The sequence below is a fragment of the Erythranthe guttata genome, chromosome 4 (genome assembly GCF_056151865.1).
Source record: "Erythranthe guttata isolate IM_541 chromosome 4, IM_541, whole genome shotgun sequence".
Classification (NCBI taxonomy): Eukaryota; Viridiplantae; Streptophyta; class Magnoliopsida; order Lamiales; family Phrymaceae; genus Erythranthe; species Erythranthe guttata.
In genome coordinates this window covers 3,139,915-3,164,057 of record NC_142536.1, presented here as the reverse complement: position 1 = coordinate 3,164,057, position 24,143 = coordinate 3,139,915, and the positions used below count along the sequence as shown (strand labels likewise).

At 34.5% G+C, this 24,143-nt stretch overlaps 7 protein-coding genes across 7 annotated transcripts; 2 read left to right on the top strand and 5 right to left on the bottom strand.

The window, feature by feature from the left end:
- The first annotated feature begins 1 nt into the window (after nucleotide 1).
- LOC105976296 (protein PATRONUS 2) lies at nucleotides 2–2,301 on the top strand. The gene is made up of 6 exons (XM_088816434.1): nucleotides 2–112; nucleotides 662–742; nucleotides 981–1,301; nucleotides 1,618–1,649; nucleotides 1,755–2,004; nucleotides 2,146–2,301. The coding sequence occupies exons 2-6, from the start codon at nucleotides 676–678 to the stop codon at nucleotides 2,169–2,171; spliced, it is 696 nt and encodes a 231-aa protein (XP_088672560.1). The 5' UTR covers nucleotides 2–112; nucleotides 662–675; the 3' UTR covers nucleotides 2,172–2,301.
- Nucleotides 2,296–4,486, bottom strand: LOC105976421 (reactive oxygen species modulator-like protein). The gene is made up of 3 exons (XM_013001709.2): nucleotides 4,223–4,486; nucleotides 3,697–3,734; nucleotides 2,296–2,619 (listed from the first exon to the last, which is right to left on the bottom strand). The coding sequence occupies exons 1-3, from the start codon at nucleotides 4,293–4,295 to the stop codon at nucleotides 2,506–2,508; spliced, it is 225 nt and encodes a 74-aa protein (XP_012857163.1). The 5' UTR covers nucleotides 4,296–4,486; the 3' UTR covers nucleotides 2,296–2,505.
- Nucleotides 4,487–4,773: 287 nt separating this feature from the next.
- LOC105957477 (mitochondrial fission 1 protein A) lies at nucleotides 4,774–6,950 on the bottom strand. The gene is made up of 5 exons (XM_012981402.2): nucleotides 6,676–6,950; nucleotides 5,619–5,757; nucleotides 5,375–5,496; nucleotides 5,154–5,217; nucleotides 4,774–5,035 (listed from the first exon to the last, which is right to left on the bottom strand). Exons 1-5 carry the CDS (start codon nucleotides 6,775–6,777, stop codon nucleotides 4,947–4,949), a joined length of 516 nt encoding a protein of 171 aa, XP_012836856.2. The 5' UTR covers nucleotides 6,778–6,950; the 3' UTR covers nucleotides 4,774–4,946.
- Nucleotides 6,951–7,559: 609 nt separating this feature from the next.
- On the top strand, nucleotides 7,560–10,799 carry LOC105976521 (putative magnesium transporter NIPA6). Its single transcript, XM_013001793.2, has 9 exons — nucleotides 7,560–7,877; nucleotides 7,980–8,036; nucleotides 8,413–8,503; nucleotides 8,581–8,741; nucleotides 8,861–8,988; nucleotides 9,563–9,700; nucleotides 9,840–9,932; nucleotides 10,026–10,146; nucleotides 10,240–10,799. The coding sequence occupies exons 1-9, from the start codon at nucleotides 7,706–7,708 to the stop codon at nucleotides 10,320–10,322; spliced, it is 1,044 nt and encodes a 347-aa protein (XP_012857247.2). The 5' UTR covers nucleotides 7,560–7,705; the 3' UTR covers nucleotides 10,323–10,799.
- Nucleotides 10,800–11,223: 424 nt separating this feature from the next.
- On the bottom strand, nucleotides 11,224–12,736 carry LOC105976619 (F-box protein At5g46170). The gene has a single exon (XM_013001906.2). It carries the CDS (start codon nucleotides 12,588–12,590, stop codon nucleotides 11,484–11,486), a length of 1,107 nt encoding a protein of 368 aa, XP_012857360.2. The 5' UTR covers nucleotides 12,591–12,736; the 3' UTR covers nucleotides 11,224–11,483.
- A 1,511-nt stretch (nucleotides 12,737–14,247) lies between these two features.
- On the bottom strand, nucleotides 14,248–16,702 carry LOC105956226 (uncharacterized). The gene is made up of 10 exons (XM_088817419.1): nucleotides 16,501–16,702; nucleotides 16,309–16,372; nucleotides 16,023–16,120; nucleotides 15,768–15,852; nucleotides 15,281–15,404; nucleotides 15,043–15,144; nucleotides 14,864–14,928; nucleotides 14,681–14,762; nucleotides 14,462–14,541; nucleotides 14,248–14,326 (listed from the first exon to the last, which is right to left on the bottom strand). The coding sequence occupies exons 1-10, from the start codon at nucleotides 16,700–16,702 to the stop codon at nucleotides 14,299–14,301; spliced, it is 930 nt and encodes a 309-aa protein (XP_088673545.1). The 3' UTR covers nucleotides 14,248–14,298.
- A 4,419-nt stretch (nucleotides 16,703–21,121) lies between these two features.
- Nucleotides 21,122–23,940, bottom strand: LOC105976716 (NAD(P)-binding Rossmann-fold superfamily protein). Its single transcript, XM_013002010.2, has 9 exons — nucleotides 23,512–23,940; nucleotides 22,855–22,967; nucleotides 22,656–22,709; nucleotides 22,482–22,566; nucleotides 22,286–22,391; nucleotides 22,106–22,192; nucleotides 21,928–22,025; nucleotides 21,703–21,812; nucleotides 21,122–21,371 (listed from the first exon to the last, which is right to left on the bottom strand). The coding sequence occupies exons 1-9, from the start codon at nucleotides 23,819–23,821 to the stop codon at nucleotides 21,294–21,296; spliced, it is 1,041 nt and encodes a 346-aa protein (XP_012857464.2). The 5' UTR covers nucleotides 23,822–23,940; the 3' UTR covers nucleotides 21,122–21,293.
- Nucleotides 23,941–24,143: the final 203 nt, after the last annotated feature.

Genomic DNA, 24,143 nt, shown 5'->3' with positions numbered 1-24,143 from the left:
ATAGAAAGATTTGCGCCTACAACTTTTCGAATGCGCGCACACACACATACACAGAACACAGTGTTCGTTCGTACTGAGGATATTTACATCGGATCAATCAGAGAAATTAGAGGTACACAGTTCTTTCTGGACACTGGAATTTGATATATTGATTCTTCAGCTTTCAAAATTCTGTCCTTGTTCTTTGTTTTCTCCTGTTTCGATTTCGTAATGGTCGCGCATTTTTTTCTTGTGTGTGTGTGTGTTTGAAGCTGTGCCCTATATTTTGATGGGTATAAATTTTGATTTTCAGTATGTTTTGTGTTCTAATTGATATGCACACAAGATGTTTGTCAAAATGTCACTTCCGTACTGTGTTTTGCTGTAATTTTATTCTCAAGTTTAGAAACTTGTTCTAGCTTTCAGCACTCGTAAGCTCTAACAATTAGTGGCAAACAGTATTCCCGTTGTCAATTCGATGAACTACCATTCTTGTAGAAGCATAAATTGGAAGGAATTCCACTTAATATACACAACAATTGACACATTTGACATTGTCATTTCACATCTTGCTGAATTTTTTTCGGTATAATTTGTATATTCGTGGTCGTGTTTTAAGTATTTTTCGCTAACCTCGGAATTTCTTGGTGTAGTAACTGTAATATATTTTTCCTATGTGCAGTGTGGTAAAGAAATATGGAACGACCCCTCACTCTAAAGCCACTGAGCATCCAAGACGAAAATTCTGCCATCCATTGTAAAAGTACGAACTATATTTTTTCTGCTGAATTTTTCGGTTGCAAACTATGGTTTTCGGCTCTGAAGATGTCACTTTGTTGTTCAATTCTTTCTTTATATCCAACCTGTTTATGTTTTGATATTTTAAGCTGAACTTGATTTTAAGCAAGTAGTAAACAATTTAGACCTATTAAGAACTTTCTATGACTCTCTTTTCGGGAAATACGATATGTTACAAAAGTAAAGTTGATTTACTTTTGCAGAGGTTGCTATTGATGGTAAATCTAAGACCTCCAAACAAGTTTCTAAGAAGGGTGGAGTTCTACTCGAGAGTCGTAAAGCTCTCAACGACATTACGAACAAGTCATCCATTCATATTGAAGCATCATCACAGCAAAACACTCTTCGAAATAAAAAGTGTAATCATGTTGTTGATGCTGAAGCACTGTCGAAGAAAAAGAGTTCAGTCAATGAGAAACTTAACATTGCAGAAGAGGGTTTTTTGCACGACCACAGTAAGTGCATTGAAGCACAAAAGGCAACATCGGAACTTCATTTCTGGGACACAGTTCTTCCTGGACAAGGTAAATTGTTCAAATTCTTAATCCGTGTCTGAGTTTTATGTTGTACTTCACTTTATTTCTTAACCTAGTTAGAGTAACATTACCCTAACTCCTTGCTTCCTCTATTCTCCTTGGAAGTTGCATCTGAACCATGTTCTCTGTTTATGATTTCTGTAACATCACAACGGGTGGTAGCATGATTCTGGATTTTTAATGTGCGGTTATATGCAATGCTAGCTGAAACTTTTGTTACTTCAGAACGAACCTACGGTTCATTTTATTACTTTGAATTTACGCAATGAGTTCACAAGTCTCTAAGATCATTTTTTTTGTGCAGATTCTGCAAATATTAGTAAGGAACTAACCAAGGTACGAACTTTTCAGATAACATTTATTTCATTTAGCTCATGTGTCTACGAAACGTAACGACAACTGAATCTTGATATCTTACTTGCCTTTTTATCTGATTTTTAGATCGATCCTGAAATTGGTAGCACGAGCAGCTCCTATATCGAACTGGAAGAGTTGTCCATGTCAGAGTTTTCTGATTGGTTCAACTCTCCACCCTCTTCACCAATAAGCCTGGATTCTCAACCACCCTCTCCATTTGCATGGGACTTTGTTACAGTTGACTTAATTCTCAAGGAAGATTGCCATGACGATGATGATAATGTCAGACAATCCAAGATTCTTGATAATTGCACGACATCAATTTCGAACTTATGTTAGACCATTTAATTTGTATTCAATTTCCAGATGCTGGAAAATTGATGGTTTATAGTTTAATATGCTAACCTTGTATTTCCTGAGATTAACCTTTGTATTTATGTTGTGAAGTTTTCTTGAGATCAACAGACCAATTCAGTGTTAGAATTGTTTGCAAGGAACTAGTTGCTCTGTAAGCTAGAAAATCTATCACAGACTCGTTTTGTTCGAGTTCTCATGGTTAAGAAGATGTACTAAGATATGCTACTAGCTACAAGATTTTCTCAATCAAGAAAAAACAAATTCAATATTGGTAGCAGTATAAATCCATGAGGGATTTCCAAATAATATTTATTACCCGGCTCGAATAATTCTCATAGATCGTTGCGTAAATAACAAACATAAAAACTTGGGCAGAAAAGGGTATGGAGATTAATATGAGTGACATCTACCGCAATGTGATTCAGTTCAACTATTCGTTCAAACCCGATGCAAGTTTTACTTCATAAAATAGAAGAGACTAGTAAGATTTTCCACAATGTATTAAGCTTCCAGCTCCCAGGAAAAGTCCAAAAACAGCAGCACTGCCTAACGTTGTCTGTCCGATGTATCGTACTTTCATAAGACCTGGAACCTGCATTTTTCACAAGAAAAAAACATTCAACTCAAAAGTCTACGAGAACTGAAAAAAAAAAGACACAATAATGGGTTTTTGCACAATAATAAGTCTTTACAGAACTATGCACTACAAAAATAAAAGCACGTTAATTTTTCAGAGATTTTATATTCTCGATTTGACTAAGCATTGCTGATCTTTAGCACTTTAAAGACAATTGAAGTAGTCTGAAGTATATCGAACATAAAAGTAGTACTGTAACTTGAGTCTTTTCCATGTTTTTATCACTTTTCCGAGACTTTCTTTAGTATGGTCCAAGGTTTAGCAGATTATTTATGATGCGTAGAACAGTGCTCTTCTAAAGGAATATCAACAACGACCAAAAATAATAAATTCCAGTGTAATAGAAGACACAAATAAACCATAGATATATTATCTTTAAACATTAAAGTAAGACGAGCATTATGCCTCTCATCCATCATAAGCCCAATTGAAAAATTCATACGAGCATGGGTCTTATACATCAGTTGCTGGGAAGAGGTAAACTTACCACTGAGATATATCATCTTTAAAGTAAATATATTAATAAAGAAACTAACAAAGTTCAGAACCACAAATATTGAAACCTAATATCCCTAATATCAGATAATATTCGAAAACAGAAAATTCCCCAAAAAGCACTTCTCATACAACCACATCCACACGACATTCAATCAAATTCCTACTAACCATGCAAACAAGAACGAGATCAAGTGAAGTTCACTGAGTGACTCTTAACCATACATATGTTATATGTACATGCAACTATCCATTTATCAAACATACACACGCACATGGGTGAAATTATATGTAAATCTATGGTGAGATGCTACACGGTGTGACATCTACAAGACCACCACCGGCTTTGACCAGATAAACAACGAATCTGACCCTTCTAAGTATCATATTCGATTTACATTCGGGTTTGAAAACATTGGTAATAAATGGAAACAATGAAAACGAAAGCAACTAGCATCACTCAGAATGATTTACTGCTAAAAAAAAAACAATCCGAATTCAAAGCTTTTAGAAGAGCTAGTTGCATTTTGAACTTACCTTGTATCTTATGGCCTCGTAAGTTCCATAAACAGCACCTGTGCATCACAGCATATTAAACAATCATCACCAAAAACGGTCATACGCTTCACCAATATAACAACAAACAAAGATTGAAGTAACTTAATCAACAATATATTCCACAAAAGCCAATGTCAACATGAACAATGAATTCCTTACTGATATAAAAACACCCAAGCGATACGCATTTACAGATGATGCAGATTCAAAACAAGTCTCCTCCCGAACCGAATACCAATAGGAGTTGAAACAACATTTGCAAAATAAAATAAAAAATGTATTCGCGAAATTTGGAAGTTCAATTACAGCAATGGTACAATCTTCCTAGCATTATTGCTATACGCAGACAGGCTTTGTGCCGCCGGCGTGATTAATATCAAAATTGCATATTCAAATTATAAAAATAAAGCAAATTTATGAAAAATCTTTCCGGAAAGGGTTTATACGCACAGGGAAAAGGGGAAATAGTTGCAGCTAGGGTTTAAGGAGAATTAGGAGACTTTACCCACAGCGCCGCCAACAGCGCCGCCTACGGCGACGCCCGCTGCAATTCGTGTCAGGCAGCTATCCCTCGCCATCTCTCTCTCTCTCTCTCTCTACTGTTTCTCTTTCTAAAATCTACTGATCAGATAGTAATTTTTGTTTATTTTGTTGCTCTTAAGCAATACTTGAAGGGGCGTTTATATAAGCACTTGAAGCTTTGGCAGAAAGTTATTAAACAAAAACTAATATTTGTTGGATTAATTTAAAGATTATTTTATTAACCCCCGATTTGAAAAAATACAGAGTTTTATTTAATAATAATAAATATTGTGCATATATAACTTGTATTACTATCCATCATCAAAATTGAAATTAGGATTTATGAAATAATTATTTAATATGTACATAATAATTATTTAATATGTATATAATAATGATGCCAAATCATAGTCTTCAATGAAATTTTGCCTCTAAATCTTCAGTTTAGGGAATTGAATATGTACAAAATTGAATTTACACCACATATAAATATATACTATGATATGTATGCATAATAATTCAGTAATGACGTGGAAATACAATATGTATTATGTCAAATATACTTATATAGTCATATTATATTCATTCAATTTGTACAAGAGATTGTAAATAAAGACCAAGACAATATTTGGTGCCTGGCAAAAAAAGGGTCGATAGTCAAAACTCAGTATGTTGATTTGTATATATACATCATAATATTGGGCCGATCACTTCTTGCGTGCTGAAAGTGCTGCTGCGATGCCGCCAGCCAAAAGTCCGACAGCAGTTGCAGCTATACCGATCCCAATTACTCCCTCTGTATCGATATTTTCCAAAGAAAAAAAAAAAGGCAAAAAAATCGATTATTAGTAATGCAAGCTATATAAATAGGTGACGGTTTTTTATACCAGTAATAAATGGAGATAAAAAGTTGCCTTTGGTAATTTTATCTTCAATTGCTTTCTTGAGTGTCAAGGCCTGCCCCCAGTTTGGTGCAATCTGTAATATTGAAACCGAATTTAATGTAAATTTCGTTAAGTTTGTGGGTGAAGGATTAGGCAAACTATATGAAGTAAAAACAGAAATACACATACAATCGGAGCATAAAGAATCAATGAACATTTTGTCTCGACAAACAGTAGAGGAGAATTCGAACCTCCAAACAGCGGTTGGCAAGATTCCTGCTCTTAGAGTAGTCGCCATTTCTGTAGTACCCAATACCAAGAAGATAAAGCTTTTCCCTGGCCTCCACAGGGCTGCTAGACCCAGCCAAAGAAGCTGCAAGCCACAAATTTCACGAGTCAAAAGACTGATATCTAGTGTGTGTGTGTGTGTGTGTGTGTGTGTGTGTGTGTGTGTGAGGGAGAAAGGGAGGGAGAGGATTCTTTGTCCAAGATCACCTTCAAGCATATCTATTCCACGTTGGACATCATCCGCGCGTTTTGAGTGAACAAGGGCCCAAGACAAGCGCGTGATGCATTCACTTTTTAGTTTATCGGAAGAACCTTTCTCAGCTTCCGCAACCTCGCGCTCACAGCCCTATAAGATATGTAGTGCTCAATAATAGGATTAATCAAATGGCAAGAGAAAGAACTCGTATATATACGTAAACACTTTCTGCATGTGTACAAACATTTCTGGGCAGAAAACCAGAATTACATCTTAGCCACTTCTTCCAATTCATTTATAGGACCATCAATTTTTTTAGTTTATGCTCCAGAATTACAAAATATACATGGTGGAAAATGAAGTGTGCAAAGAAATCACAGTCGCATATAACGGAAAATTAGATTTCACAAGAACAATCTCCTAATATGTAACTTTCTACAAAACAAGACCTAGTTACTAATCACCGGTAGCAAATTTACGAATACACAAACATAATTCGACGGGGCACAAGTACAGAAGTAAGAAATATTTATCCTTGGTAGAAATTGCAATAACCAGAATGACAAAGTTCGCAATCATCTAATAAAAACGAAAGCTCCATCCAACCAGGAGACTACAAAAAATTACAGAATACAAATTGTATTAGGAAATCGGCGTTCTGGTAACGGAGCACAAGAAAGGGGCTACTGTGATTAAACATTTCTCCTTACTGTAAGAAAACAGATACAGTTACTTTTCATTAGAAATTGCAATAAACCCTAGCAGATTCATAATTACCTCTTAAAATATATTGCAATAAACCCTAGCTAGCAACATCATAATTACCTACTGCAATGCATAGCTACTGCAGATATGATTTTTCTTTGAGAAATACCTCTTAAACCCTAGCAACGATTATAATTACATCTTAAAGAAATTGCAATACATAGCTACTACAGAGAGGATCTTGCTTCGAGAAATACCTCTTAAACCCTAGCAACATCAAAATTATCCCCGTAATTCTTTGCTACATTCATATTTATAAAAACGAAGTGCACAAAATACAAAAATTAAAATGAAAATACTTACGGTGACGATGTCAGAATCACACCAAGGAATTTGATCGCCGCCGGTGAAGAAGTTGCCGACTGAATCGAAGAGTTTCCCAATTTTCGCTTCCATCTTCTTCATCTCTCCTGATGTCAACGCAGCTGCTATATTCGTGTGCAGCAAATTCTTCTGCGTAAAGAATCAGTCGCTTTTATAGTGCGTTTGATTGCGAGCGGGCTGAATGAACTACGCCCCGAATTTGGGTTGAGGAGAAATGTCAAGTGGGTCAACTCCAAAACCCGGAAAATTGACCCGAATTTCAACTTAAAGCCCATGTTGGCCCATACATAGGATAAATTACGGTCACGCCGCTTAGATAAAGTCAAATTACGAAAAAGCCGTTCATATTTGATAATTACAACGAACCTATGAATCTTTTTACACGTCCACTCTTATGATTTCACATTCAAAAGAATTTTCTAGATTTTGTGTAATGTTCCCTAACTTGTATTCGTTTTGTACAAAAATACGGTTTATAATGTACCACAATATGATATTTACAAGATAAGAGACACATATCTTATGATCATCTTACGTCAAAATGTGAAGCTCGAATGCCAAAAAAAGGATACAAATTGGAGATGAGCGGTGATTGTAATTACACAAACATGAAGGGTCTTTTCATAATTTAACCTAACCTTGGGGTTTGGCAGTAATTTACCCTATATAATATGTATTTAAATTTTCTTTTATTATGTTTCTTTTTTGTTTTTTTTCTTCTTGTTTTTCCAACATGTCTATAAACAAATCCAAATTTAAAAATTAAAAATTTAATAAATCAAAATTCAGATTGTGTAGTAATATTTTATTAGATATGCGAATAAACACATTAATAATTATCAGATATACAGAATTAAACAAATGGACTTACAGTTGGGTGGATTAATAATAAAATAATAGAAAAATAATAAAAAAATAATAAAAACAAAAACAGGCGCATATGATTGGGCAGTAGGAGGAAATGCTCCGATGATGATTGGAAGATCTCCATGAACGAAGAAGAAGAAAAATGAGCAGTGAAAAAGGCGAGATAATTCTTCAAACTAGAATCATGAGTTCATCGGAAGACAATCTGAAAGGATTTATACTCGCTCTTCTTTCAAGTGGTTTTATCGGCGCTAGCTTCATCATTAAGAAGAAAGGCCTCCGCCGAGCTGCTGCCGTCTCCGGTGTTAGGGCTGGTAAATTTTTTAATCCTTGTAATTTTCCCCCCTCTTGTTGTGCGCTCTCAATTTTGAACATTTTTTTTTTTTTTGATTTTTTTTTTAATTGGAATTTGGTAGGTGTTGGTGGGTATTCGTATCTGTTGGAGCCTCTGTGGTGGATTGGTATGATCACAAGTAAGTGAAATTTTTGGTTTTTTTTTTTTTTTTTTTCTGGAGATTGTGTTGTTTATCGGCATGAGATTTGATTTAGTTGTAGTAATTCATTTTCTCGTTTTCGTAATCCTGGCACACAAGCTAGATAGATATTAATTGCAATTAACTCTTTAATTTACATAATTTAGCAAATCAATTAGGAAGGTGATGGTTTGATTAATTTGAAGATGCCCCCTTCTGAGATCTTGTTTTTTTATAAATCTACTGTCCGATTCTGCAATGTTAACGCGATACTCGTTCGATTTGGATTGATGCATTTATTGAATAAGCCGGAACCCCTATGATTTTTGTGATTCGTACAAGTTTCGATATCATTTTTTTCTTTCTTAACACGCAGTGATTATCGGAGAAGTTGCAAACTTCGTGGCGTATGCATTTGCGCCTGCTGTGCTTGTTACCCCTCTTGGTGCATTGAGTATTATAGTGAGGTAACCTATTTCGGTTTTGATTCAAGTATAAAAACAGGGAACCGATTTTATTATCTTATTTATTTTATTTCGTGTAGTGCTGTGTTGGCTCAATTTATGTTAAACGAGAAGCTGCATCAACTAGGGATATTGGGATGTGTAATGTGCATAGCTGGTTCGATCATAATTGTTATACACGCACCGCAAGAGCAGCCAATCTCTTCTGTCCAGGAAATATGGAGTATGGCTACACAGCCTGGTAATAACTAAGAACTTACCTTAATAATAATAATAATAATAAAATAAGAATTTACCTTAATGGCTTAATCGCCCTGTCTTTCTGAAGTCTAATGCAGTACATTTTGTTTGGTTTTGCAGCCTTTCTTCTTTACGTGGGATCGGTTATCATTTTGGTATTCATTCTTGTTTTCCATTTCGCACCACAATGCGGACACACTAACGTTCTTGTTTTCACCGGCATATGTTCGCTGATGGGTTCTCTCTCGGTAATTCCTGATTTCTTGTTTCGTCTTTTCATTCACCAGCAGCTCGATTTGCTTGTCACTCTTCATAGAGTGTCTACTCTCTGTTACTCGTTATAATCAAATTTATGAAAGGGAACGGAAAAGTTATTGCTGTGCTAGTCGGAATTTCATTTATTGCTAAACTTTGGTTGCTTATCATTAATTTTCATTTTAGATTCCTTGAGTAATCATATACAATAACTCCAGAGACTTTCTTTTTCCGTCTGAATTTCCTTTCGAAATCCTGTGTTGTGACATCTGTACGGTTTCATCTAAAGAAACATATCTCGCGTCCCTTTATTTACATTTGATGTCAATTTTGTCCAAGTCGACTTAGCATTCAACCCTTATCCTCTGTTTATTATGTGTATCGCTTTCAGTTTTGCTTCTTCTACCAATAGTAAACCTATAGTAAATCTACCTAAGAGCTTTACGGGGATTCTTGTTCATACGAAAATGATATCTTTAGCTCTACCATTATTTGGTGATTTTTGAGTTGTGATTGCGATTTCTTAGTTGCCCTTATAAATTTGAACGATGTATTCCTGTTGTGCAGGTTATGAGTGTGAAAGCTCTAGGAACTTCACTGAAATTGACTTTTGAGGGGAAGAACCAGTTAATCTACCCCGAGACCTGGCTTTTTATGTTCGTTGTCGCAGCTTGTGTCATTATGCAAATGAATTACCTAAACAAGGCGAGTATATCTTTTATATTTTGTATTTTGCCGATTGATTTATTTCGTCTTCTATGACTAATTAATGATTTCTCCATTACTTGGCTAGTTCGAGCTTTCTCTTGTTGTTACCCATTCCTCGAATGTTCATTTGTTACAGGCTCTTGATACCTTCAACACTGCCATTGTTTCTCCTATATACTACGTTCTCTTTACGTCGCTTACAATACTTGCCAGTGTAATTATGTTTAAGGTAATATCTGTTTACATGAGAAACGATACGCCAATCAAGAATATTTTGAGAATTTTGTTGTAAAAAAAATTATAATTGTTCGTATGCCGACAGGATTGGGAAGGGCAGAGTGCTGGGAGCATTGTATCAGAAATATGTGCATTCATTGTTGTACTCTCTGGTACCATATTATTGCACGCGACCAAGGATTTCGACCGAAGTTCGTCTTTTAGAGGTTTCTGCATATTTTTTCTCTTCATGTTTTTATAAATTGACTAATATAATTAAATATTTAAATGCTAAAAAAATACTGAATTTTCAAATTCAGGTAACTGTACCCCATTATCCCCTACATTATCAACCCGACTATGTAACGGGAACGGGGAGATGCTGCAACACGACGAGCCATGAGGGTTTTTCGGTTTTACTCAACAAGGCTTAAAACACACTCTCTCTCTACATGATTGACTTTCCTTGAAGAGAGAAAATACCATCCCTTTTTGAGTTGTGGGGATAATATGAATACGAAATTAACATTAACGGATTTCTGGAGCAGAACTTAAGAGAATCTTCGAGGAATCTCAGATGAAAATCCGATAAAGGGTTACTCCCTTGTCTAATTTTGGCTTCGGGTGAGATACAAAATCTCAGAAAGAGTTTAGCATGTGATGGATCCGTATTGAACTGAAAATTCATCTTGTAGTTTGATTGATGTAAAGATATTTTGTTTTGGGATTTATTTTTTGGGAAAAAAAGAAAAGAAAAAAAGGAAGCATGGTTGATGTTTTGGTGACAAAATGCTTGTAGCTGTAGTAGTGATTCTTGGACCTTGGTGCAACATTTGTAGCTTGAAATGAATTGAGTTATTGAATTTGATTTGTACTTCCATCTTGTGGGGTGTGTGTATACATATTTTTCTTCTTTTGTTAGATAAGCTATCGACTCCAACTCGAATTGACTTCAATCGAGAATTTGAGCTCGAGTAACTCGACTTTTTAAACATATATAGATTTTTTTCTACTAATCGAACTCATGTTCGGACTGAACTTTACGCTGCTTATCGAACAAAAATATGCGTTGTACCTTGATGTGCTTTGGCTTTAATCGAGAATTTGAGCTGGAGTAGCTCGACTTTTAAACATATTTAGATTTTTTTCTACTAATCGAGATCATGTTCGGACCGAACTTTACGCTGATTATCGAACGAAAATACGCCTTCAACTTTGATTTGTTTTGTTAACAACTTTCATAGCATGTTTGGTGGTAATTTTCAGAAATTTCTCAAAACAAATTGGGTAAACTACAAAAAATATTCTTAGAACTTTGATGTATTAACAAACAACCAAAATAAATCTGTAAATTTACAAACGTGCCGACCACAATGTCAAGTGTTTTAAATTTTGTAAACTACACTAAAAGAAAAGAGATATTTATGTACTACTACACCAACTTCAAAGAATAGGAAATTGGACCCCAAACTGGTCAATTCTGGCAACTTCTAATCCCTAAGAAAAATACAAAAAAGAAAAAAAATGATTATTTTTTTTGTAATTTTTAATTTTCTATCACAACTCAAAATGAATTCATTTCCAACGTGTAACATTTTTTGGCCACCATCAATTTCCTCACGGCTTCATCCAGCACCTTCCCCTCCCGTTCCTCACCACCAAACGCTCCGGCCACCATATCGCCGTCGCTCATCATCCCCTTCTTCACCTTCTCCGCCTCCACACCGCCGGATGTGGCCGGCCTTATGACGACCAGCGTCGCACCCTCCATCACCTTGCCGGAGAGCTCCAGCCTCTCCAGATACCACATCTTCATCCTCAACGCCGGCACTCTGCTCCGGTACTCCGACACCTCACCACTCCGATTCGCCTTCAATTCCCTCGTCTCTTCGATCTGCTCTCTGTTCATACAGAGCCGGCCCTGGTCGGTTTCGTCGGAGACCACCACGTTTGCGATGCTTTTCTGAGTCTTCACCGTTTCCTGTATCAGATAATGCCTGGCGGAGGCGGCTATCAAACATGAAATCGTCCACACGATCCTTATCTTCAGATCGTCGTCCGACATGAACCGCGACTCCTCCTGATCGGACGCGATCGAATTCTCCTCCTTTAGGGGGGGCTTCTCGGTCCAGGATTTGGCGCCGAGAATCACGCAGCTGTGGAGCTCTCGCCCGAATTCAGCCTTCCATTTCAGGAAAGTCGCCGGGTTTCTGCCGTTCCTCTTCGAACCGTGTTTCTGATTTCCATGGCAGGGCAGCCGGAGATGGAGAGCGCGGATTTCTTCGAAGGATTTCAGGATTTCGTTGGGCACGTAGTAGGAGTAGAAATCTAGGTCGTTGTTGTCGTCGCTCTTCGACTTGAATCTGACAATTTGAGAGATGAAATTGTAGGGTTTCATCAAAGCTTTAATCACGAGATTCCTGAAGAAACCCCTGGGTGTTTGTTGATCGGATTCCTTAATCGCCGATTTCTTCTGATGAGGTACCGGCAGGAAGATTTCTCCGACCTGAGGCGCGATTGATCGGAAACGCTTGCAGGCAGCCATGGACAAGCACAGTGACCTAGCGTCCTGCAATTTCTCGAAAATCGAGAGCACCACCTCGTCCGGCAAACGATCGAACGAATCGTCTCCGGCGATTTCTCCTCCGCGGAAGGACTCCGTCGCCGTCATTCAAGTTCTTCTGATCTGGTAAAAGTGGAATTGGGGATTTTTTTCTCTCGGAGAAAAAAAGTGTGTGAATTGTGAGAGTGGGGATAGTGAAATAGCAGCAGAGGAGGAAAGTTTATATATAAAGGGGGAGAAGTGGATAGGATTGGCGGTTTAAGAAAAGGGGGGGCGACTGACGATTTGTAGAGAGAGAAAGTAAGTGGGGGAGAGAGAAAGCGACGGCTGACGCGGCTCAAGGAGAAGGGCACACGTTTTTTTGGAGAGGGCGGCATTATTGACTTAAATTAAATTACAAATCAAAAATTAAAATAAATAAATAAATAAATAAATTTTTGTATTCTGTCGGTATCAAAAGGTTTTTGAGTGTTAGAATGCAAGTGGGATTTGATAACTCATGTGGGAAATCTTATCTAGAAGATGTTCTGACATTTTCTTTTTTCTTTTTTGTGTTTTTTTTTATTTTTTTTTTTTGTTTTATTGAATTTTGAAAGGATGAGTTCAAATTTGGAGACCAATCCACTCCAACAGAAAGTAATGTTTAGCTTTTTGTTATTTCTTTTTGGTCAAATATTGTTAAATCTTATATTTTTGTTTATTTGGTCATTTTGGTCAAGTTGACAAATTATTACTTCTTATTATAAAGAGAATTTAAAATAAATTTAATTGCTACTCTACTAATTTTGATGACGTCGTCCCAAAATATTGAGATATGGTATCGACCACGAGTATAAAGCAAAGTTATTGTGTTGCAAGATAGTTACTCTTATTCACTTTTTTAAATATCTTCAGATATTTTTTTTTTATGAAAATAACATAAAGCCATTTTATTATACAATTTTTAATTGTGTACAAAAAATCAATATGGTCCAAAATTGCTTTTGATATTTTAGCATTGATAGACTATTTGCTACATCTGGTATAATACACTGAGTGATTTTGAATTATAAATTTATATAGATACAATACAAGTACTCGTTAAACACACGTATATATGAGTGTGTGTAATGTATGTAAACAAATTGTTAAAGATTTTTTAACATATTTCATCGAGTATAGCATTAGAAGACCAGAATCCCGATCCTTCATTTACTGTAAACATAATAGTAAAGTCAACGGATTATGATGGATGACTGAAACATTTCATTGACTTTTAGGAAATATTCATCCCACGTATACAGTTGTAAACAATAAAATAAAAAAATTAAGTTCTATAATGTGAGTAGGTAGCTATGATGTTTCTTTGAATATTTTTGTTGGATCAAAGACTTTTACAAACTCAAAAAAAAAGAAAGAAAGATTAAATCCTCCAACTAGTTGATGTTCCAAAAGATATTTTCATATAAAGAGTTTATTTCATTTAATGTGTTATATTGAATTGCAAAAGAAAAAAAAACAATTGTGTAATAAATTGTACTGTTTAACAAACAAATTTTAATTGGTAGTGAGTTTTAAACCGAAAAAAAAAAATCGTTGATCACATAATAAAGCGCCCGAAAATCCAGCTCGAGTATATATATATACAGATTGAATGTGCATTTGGATTTACATGACGAACAAATTACAAGAGAAGACCTTCTTCTCCGATGATTACTCAGACGAAGCTCGAACCACGAGTAACCGAAATAATAATAATAATAATTAAATAAATAAAATAAAGACCAGTGGTTGTTAGGCTCTTTTCATCAACATATCCCACGTATTAGTAGTTGCCTTAAATCTCTTTTCTTCTGCAAAATGATCTGTATTGGAAAAAACCTTATAGAATCAGTTTATCAAATCATGCACAAAATATAATATATATATATATATATATATATATATATATATATATATATATATATATATATATATATAAAGCAGTAGCAAGTGCATACTTGCTTATTAGAAACTCGGTTGCTCCATATGAAGCGCGCCTAAGGAGCGTTTCTCTGGCCTCAACCGCTATTCCTTCAGGCTGCAAATACGATATACTCGAAAACTAATTAATATATCGACAATAATAATAATAATAATATATATGGGGTGTGTAAATGCAAATTATATCTATATATATATATATATATATATATATATATATATATATATATATATACCTCTTCGGGGTACCAAACTCCTGGCTTTGTGCTTCCCTCAAGAACCGCAATAACAAACGCAGCGGTTGCAGTTCCAGCAGCTCTTAAGTTTTAAGACAATAGACCAAATTATAATTATGTTGTTTCTAGATATTTTCGTATTTTCCGAAATCAAAGTGAAAGATGTACTACTCGAAAACTTACTCCGACAGCCTTTTGTGGCTGAAAATTGCCGATGAATTATATCCATCAGAGCATTGCAAATCAACCTGTTGAATAGACCGGTAATGTTATCAAGAAGAAGGATATATATCTCCCTTGTCGTCGTATGGAAGTGCTTATTAAAAGGATATGCAAATTAAAGTTATCAAATTTTTACGTACCTTTATTGAGGCGTTCTGCCCAGATATTACATCCACCGCGCGAATCATTGGATAAGATAGTTGCACCAACATCTGAACTATGTTTTTGTTCTTAAGAATTTCCTTCAAATTTGGGACAAATCCGAGGTAATTTGTCAGAATGCATGCACAAACATTTTCTTTTTTAATGTTTGATTATTCTTTTTCGAATAAAAGATTGTGAAATGTAGAGAGCAATTATATAGTGCTGTTAGCATACAGTAGGCAGGATTTTGATCATAGCTGAAAGAGTCCAATTCCAGAAGAATGGGGCAGTTCCAAATCGAGCACTGATATTCGGTACTCCAAAAACCTCGTGAGCACTTGCCACCTCTGGCACATTCCTATGTATAAATAAATAAATAAAGAAAAAAGATTTAAAAAAAAAAAAAAGAGGGAAACAATGATATCAAAAGGAGAGGATACGAAGCCAAAGAAGATGGATCAAATAAATCTTTATATGTATTTATTGCGGAAGCAAAAACAGTAGATGTATTTAAAAGATTCCTTGGACTGAAACAAGTGTTTTCATGCTCGAATTAAGATTGTCTTTACCATTTTAAAAGAGACTTCGAGAGGCATATTCATGTTTAGCTTATTCGTAAAATGGGTTCAATTCAGAGAGGTACGTGCAATTTACGTAAAAATATATTCGGCTGAAAATATTTGCCGTAATTCAGTGCTTTTAGAGTGAGGAGATGACGTACAAAAGAAAAACCTCCTTCTTGCCAATCCCTTCTCCAAAGTCGGTGTTGAGCATATCGGTGTAAGGCCTCGACGTCACTTTTGCTCCTGAAATAATTCAATGTTACGGTGAAAAACAAAACGGACAATGGAGAAAAATGCAGATTAAACTAATAATAAAGAAGTCAGTATAAGTTGCAAATGCCCCTTCTTTTTTTCTAATTCAGTAAACCTTAAGATCATAATCATTTGTAGCCGTGTAGGGAGGAAAAATCAACCTTTATGGTATGTAACCGCCTCGTCTGCCATAAGATATAAGGTTGTGCCCAGAACTCCTGGACCAGTGCCGCCACTGCCAGCGGTGAAATAGTTGAATCTGGGCAGACGGCATTAGTAAGTAAGAAAAAGCAAGTAGAGAAGAATCAAGGAAAATATCTGATCGACGAAATAGCTATGATAAGATAATTAAATCTCTAAGAAGAACTGAATCAAGATTAAGAAAAACGTCTTACTTAAAGACAAGCAACAAATACGAATAATCGCACTAATATTTTGGATGATTACCTCAGCTTCTCAGGTTGGCCTCTGCTTTCACTCTTTGCATCATCGACAAGCATTGCTGCCATCACTGTCACACAATGGATCAAAACATAGAATTAGAAAAAGTCGAAACTGAATATTTATTTCACATTCATTTTGTTCTGTACGCGTACTAAAAAGACAATTAAAATCGAACAAGAATGTTATAAACATTACAATTGCTGACTCCTGGATTGAATCCGCCGTTTGTAATGGCGGGAACACCCGCAGCCATTGCCTTGTTCTTGTATGACTTTGCACGCCTTGAATATCCTTCGTGGTCACAGACGTCGATATATGCTGTCTGTTTTAGATGCAGAGAAACACCATGATAAACATAATCTTCGGAAGCAAAAGAAAAAAACAAGACAAGAATCATGTTCGTAGTTCTTACCTTGGTCCGGATTGCGGCTTCTAAAACATTACAGTCTGCGTATTCAAACGGGCCAGCTGCGTGAACTACAACGTCCACATCTGCAATTTGAAAGAAGGTAATCAGCAAACAGAGATCATATTTATGAATACAATCAAATTTTGGGTTCATTGGGACATTAATACAAACAGTTGATGTGCATTCCAAAATTGTTGAGGTAAGAAAAAGTGGGGAAAATAAAAACCAGTCATCGCTGCGTGTAAAGAATTGACATCTTCAATGTCGACTTGAGCAAACTCCGAGTTATCACCCAACGTTGCTACAACTCGACCACCTTTTTCCCTGCACACAGATTTTTTTAAATGTAAGAGAAAATGGCCATTTTTAAATGAAGAGGAATTTATATATATTTATTTTATTCCAATTCAAAAATGAAAAAAAAAATCAATTTAATACATAATAAGAAAATATAGTACATTAACATAATAAAATTTAATAATATAGTATTACTCATATTTTATATAACATTAATTATTTTAAATCTTACCTGTTTAGATTTAACAAATCGAATTTCTATCTTTATATAATAAGATTTGAGATATATTAATGAAAAATAGGAGATTGATAATTGTTGAAAAGTAGTAAAAAAAATAAAAATAATAAAAATAATTACAAAAATACCATTAAAATTGCCCAGAGTTTATTTCTTTTATATATAAGATAAGATTAACATTTCATGTGGAAATTAAATAAATAGCCTCAATATTTTGATCATATAATATTATATATACACTTCACACGGATAAGCAAATTTATTTTATTTCCCCACGTATTTTTTTTTATTATATTATTTTGATTAAAAAATCTTAATAATTGGTTTAGCAGTAAAATAATGTCATTAATCACTATTGAAGTCAAATAGATACATTACGTAATTTTCCAGTTTATATATATATCATCATTTCAATAATATATACATATATTCCCAGAAATGTATATATTACTCAAAAATCGAAAGTAAACCCAACACAAGCTACATTTGCAGAGGCATTGCAAAAATAATTAAAAAAAAAAAGAAGAAGAAAAAAAGAAAAATGAAAATCACCTATTACGGCCGGCGATGACAATATGAAGATCGGGACAGAATTTGGAGAGTGCAGCGGCGGTGTTCCGGCCAGCAACTCCAGCGCCGCCGACTATCAGAACTCTCGATTTCGATTTCCGTACTCTTTCCGGCATCAGCCTAATATGATTTGCTTGACTTTCTAGTAGTTTCCTCTCTATTGTTGGCGTTGCACTTGCCCTCGCAAAACCACCAATTACTATATTCATTTTCATAATTGCCATTATATATATAATCTTACTTGTGTCTAAATTTTCCGAAAAAACGAGCTGCGTGTTGTTCCGATGCCGAATACGATCGAGTAGTATATATATATATATATATATATATATATATATATATATATATATATATATATATATATATATATATATATATATATATATATATATAGGGAGCTCAAAAAATCAAGTAGCCTATTATTTTATTTGGTTGGTTATTAATTAATTATTAATTAATTTATTAAGTAATTAGAACATGCATGAAAGTCAGAAGTTTGACATGATCTAGTCATAATTGGCCTACTCTTTTTTTTTTTTTTAATTAAAGGGGAAGAACAATATATAATATGGTTGATGATGATTAATGGAGATCATGCCGGCGGCTTACGTACATTGTCAAATATTTCGAGCTTCGTCTAAAGTTATCCTCCATCAACTCCTAAATATATATGCATGTGTTGTTCTCACATTCGCACGAGTCTTAAGAATTTCAATCAATATGTGTTGATTTTAGAAGAAATAAATATAAATACATCAAAATATCCTTATTTACTAATTAATGTAGAAAAAAATGTTGGAGAATTAATAAGAATATAATTAAAAAATATGTAATTAATGCATCATTGAAATTGTGAAATGATAGATAATATCGAAGAAAATAAATTCTTAAAAGAGACATATATTGATTAATTAGTCAAACTATATTAAAAGGCGGAGGATATATGCAAGCACATTTTTTTATTAGTTCAAGACCTCCAACATAAAAATACTAATTTACCCTTAATGAAATTCAAAACCAAATAAAAAACATAAATCATAAAAAAAAAAAAAAAAAATCGACGTTACAACGCCGATTTTGACTTGTAAAGTCGGCGTTATGTCGCCGATTTGGTTAACAAAAATCGGCATTGTAACACCGATTTTCGTGTACAAAATCGATCTGGATAAACCAATTTGGGAAACCAACGAAAACACACAAAAAAATCAATTTCAATCTCAATTTTTTTTCCAAAATCGGCTAAAGCATGCAACCCAACAAGAAGTAAGCATAGATTAATGTCCATCCACGCATATTTATCAAGAATCGATGCTCGATTAATGTGTTTGAATTGACGAACAAAAGTTTAGTAAAAAACTTGTTGGTGGTGGCGGGATGGTGGTAATGGTGCGGTGGAGGTGGTGCGGTGGGTCGCTGGTCGTCGTCGGCGCGGTGGAAGTCTCGCTGATCGGTGTCTCGGCGGTTTGGTGGCGGCAATTGTGAGTTTTTTCTATTTTTTTTCTCAATTTTTTTGTTTTTTTCTTTTACTTTTTTTTTTTTTTTTGTCTTGAACAAATGAAAAATAGAGTTTGTTTGTATTTGGGCATTATTTATTGATAAGGGTATATTCGTCATGTTTGGTCTTCATGTAATAAAATTAAATTAATTTACGAGCTTGAACTAATAAACTTCTCTATATAGGTTTGAACTAGTAAAAAAATGGGCTTGCATATATCCGTCGCCATATTAAAATGCATTTAAAAATGTTAGTTGAATAAGTTGCCCATAATGCATGCATCAACTATTACCCAAAGAAGGGGGGAGGGGGGTGGATTTGCAACTTGCTATTGATTTGATGCCCCACCCCTTCTTTTATTTTTATACTTTTCAGAAACTAGTATGTATTCATATAATTATGTATATATACATTATATATAATCGACAAGATCTATATTATTAGAGCAAATTACGGACACCCCGAGCTAATGTCAAATTATTGAAAAAAAAAACTCTTTATGTTTGGGTAATTACGCAATCACCATTCAAGTACGTATTGTCTTACATGTATGGTGTTAAAGTTACCTAGTGAATAAGGGGATTTTCCGTAAAAGAATACATAGTTGAGGAGGGTAGGTATAATTACCCAAACAAGATAATTTTTATTTTTGTCATTTGACATTAATTACCTCGGAGTATCCGTAATTTGCCCATATTATTATATTATTACATAGTATGAAAGTTGTTTTTTTAACAGGATATGGAATTTGTTGTAACTTGCAAGTTACAACTTGCTTGCATCCCCATAAAGATTAGTTATAAACCTCACCCACTGAAATTTATTTATTTACAAAAAAGAAAAAGGAAAAAATGTTTTTTTATATTTATAATTAATAATTACATATGTATTTGGGCTAAATACAAAAACACCCATGTACTATGGACTTTAATTTGTATCATTTATCCCCTGTACTACACATAAATACAAAAACCCCCCTCACATTGCATTTTTTCCAAAATATGACGAAAATACCCCTACTCAAGCATATAGATATATATAGTTTGAGCCATTTTCCACTATATATTTTACCATTTTCAGTCAATTTTACGTTGAAAATTTTGGTATTTATACTTTTTTCTCCAAAACATCTAATGCTTACATTTTTTTTATTTTCTAAATAAAACCTTTTATTTTTGTCATTTTGAGTTTCTTCAAAAAAACATTCTTAAATGTCTTCCGGTAGTTCAAACATCCTAAGATTACAAACATCTTTACAATCCTATTATTGTTGAGAATTTGAACTACCGGAAGACATTTAAGAAAAAAATGAAGAAATTCAAAATGACAAAAATAAAAGGTTTTTATTCAGAAAATTTAAAAAAAAAAATCGAAGTAATTAAATGTTTTGAAGGAAAAAATAAAAAATAAAAATTTCCCAAGTAAAATTGACCGAAAATGTTAAAAAAATATAGTGGAAAATGACTCAAACAAACCCGTATATTTATAGGTTTAGCAGGGGTATTTTCGTCAAATTTTGGAAAAAAATATAATGGCAGGGGTTTTTTTGTATTCATGTGTAGTACAGGGGGTAAATGATACAAAATCCATAGTACAAGGGTGTTTTTGTATTTAACCCTATATATTTTGAAGTATGTCCATACATTACAACTAATTTATTTTCATCATAACTTTCGCATACGAACCCTGATTCTAGTTTCGTAATTTAAGAGAATTTTTTTTTGGATCATGGTAAAAAGGAAATTGCATTTAATCTATTTGTCGAACAACTGTAAAGATTACGTAAATATTCTTACAACCTGATTAATTTTTATCATAATTTTGGCATACGAACTTCGACTCCACTGATCCAAGTTGCAGTATCTGTATTAAGTTATGTACATCACTTTCGTGTAACACGAACAACCATTTCAAACTAACCTTCGCAGTTTGAAACTTGTTTCAGTGTGTGTATATATATACACGTCTATCTAATGAGATTACAACGTCGGTAGTGATTTCTGAGCAGCCTTGAATAATTCCTCCCACTTTTCAGGATCGCTTCCCGGTCCTTCCCCCTGCATTATTTTTTCACAAAATTAACAAAATTTCTGTATAATTAAATACGGAATTTTTTAGAAGCCATTGGGGGCCATGGCCCCCTGTTGCATATGCTGACTCGAGCACTGGCAAAATCGCAGTGAAAACGAAAGATTCAAGAAATTACCAGCAACATATCTATATAGTTCATGCAATATATATATTCTGGATTTTAAAGAGTTTCAATTTTGTTTGCATTTGTTTAACATGTACTTGTCGACTCGTGTATAAAATGGAGGTTATATTTTACAATGAAGCTTCTAACGTGAAAAAAAGTAGATATGCATAGATTACGTTTAGAAAATATACCTTGACAGAGTTGATTTCGTAGATTTGGGATTGGGTGAAATCGAAGTCGAGCACCTGTATGCAAGCTTCTGCTACTACAAGCCTGCTAACCTCTCCCACAAGTTTATCCCCTGTTAACCAACACAAGTATACGAACAAAGATTTTTTTTTTAAATGAGAATATATTGCATCAAATATAATTTATTTATTTTATAAATGAAATCGAAAAATGAGAAGGCTCAATACCTTGACCTACAACCACAGCTCGGCGTTCCCCAGCAGTAGCCTGGAGTAGAGTATTAAGATCGTACGATGTGTAGGGTCCGTCAGTTAACCTGCCTGGCCTGCCATAAGAAATGCAATTCAATAATTATATATATAACTTTTAAAAAACATAAGTTTCTTAAAATGGGAAGTTTCAAACCTGATTATTGTATATGGCAGGCCTGAATTACGAACAAAGTCTTCCCCCATTTTCTTATACTTCAGAACACCAAAAAGGTTCATTACGCTATATATAAAAAAAATTAAAAAAAAAAGTTAGAGAAAAGAGCAACGGAAAAGCTTTTGCCGATTTCATAAATATCGAGACACAGAAAGATACCTCCATGGAAGTTCGTTGGACTTGGTGACTCCAACAGAAGAAACAAGAACAATTCTTTTCAAAGACGAAGGCAATGCCGATACAAGGTTTTTCACCCCTTCCCAGTCTATTAAGAAACAAAAACAAGTGTTTGGAGTTCAATTCTTTTCAAAGACGAACGCTCTGAACTATTATTTGAGAAGTGAGAATTTCTGACCTACTCTTTCAGGCGTATTATCTCCATCCCATCTCCTAGACGGAAAGGCTGTCGTTCCAGTGCAACATATAACATGTGTCACACCCTGTAAAATAAAATAAAAAATCTAATATTAGTGACTTTTTGGGAAAACAATAAATCGAGAGCTGAAAGTAGATGAAATTATTCACAAACCTCAAATATAGAAGGATCCAAATCCTCTGGATTCCGTGTGTCGCCTTGCCGCACCTAGCAAGTTCAGAAAGATGCTTTAAGAAATTACGACATCCTGAATTTATAAAAAAAAAAAAAAAGACGAATTATTTTTTTGGCTGGAAAGCTAAACAATAAGCACTATAACAGACACAATTGATTCACATTTAAATAAAAAAACCTGTAACTTTTCCTCATCTTGTTTGCCAAAAAGAGTGGCGGCCTTCTCCGTATTTCGGAGTAAAAGCCGTGATTTGATGTTCCGAGTAAGCAGTGATGCTACAACCAATTGCCCTGAATACCAAATACACACAAATTAACAGAAATAACAAGAAAGTCGCTAGTGTTTATCTCAAACTGAGTAGTATCCGTTTACCACCGTGACAGCTTAATTTCAGGATGATTAAGCCTCAAACACAGAATAAAACCTACATGCTTCGTCTTTTTTATCCGTTCACATTATTTTAGTATTTTTTTATTGTTAATTTTGGCACCATAAAACAAATATTGCATGAAAGTTATTCATATGAGACTACTTCCAGGGGTAGAACCGTCAATATTTTACTTGTTAGTTTAGTCACTGAAGAACAAATTTCTGCCCTAAATTAATCATCTCAGACCTCAAATCTGATAGCACTCTTCTCTATTTCCCCTAAATTAAAAAATCCTAGGTCAAAATTCCAATGTTTTCGATAACTAAATTTAGCTTCGTAACAGGTAATTTTGCATGGAGATTCCTATTATAAGCTCCATGTTATGAGAATACAAAAATAAACACGCAGATAAGCACACACACATATATATATTTGTACTGATGAATGCGAAATGGGGGAATTACCGACGCCGCCGGTGCCACCAACAACGAGAACGAGCTTGGACGAAGAAGAGGGCGTCGAAGGGGTAGATTGAGAAACTCGGGTTGAGTCAGAGGTAGTAAGAGATTCAATAACTTGTTCGCTGACGACGACATTTGATCTTGATGCAGATGACGGTGGCGGTGCTTTTCTCTTGAAGCCGTAACGGAGAGACGGCGAATTCGGCGACGGAGAAGTGAAAAAATTGGTTGCCTGACGGCGCTTAGTGAAAGCTTTAATTGAAAGGGGAATATCAGTGGTGGGAGAGAGTGGAGTCCTGGCCGCCATGAACATATTCAGATAGAGAGAGAAACTTAGAGAGAGAGAGAGAGAGTGAGTGAGAGCAGTGGCAAATGAAATTAAAATTAAAATAGAAATTAGGAATATGTGTGGTAGCCGTTTAATTTTGGATTTTCAAATAATAAAATAATCCGTTTTTTAGAAAAAAAAAATATAGAGTAAATTAAGAAAACTCCCGTAACTTAGGTTAAATAACGAAAAACACGCCCATTGATCCGTAATAACTATTAATCGAATTTTTTTAACAAAAAATGTGTACAATCTATTATACCTTCTTTTAAATAGGTGATAAATAAAATAAAATATCTGAAATTGT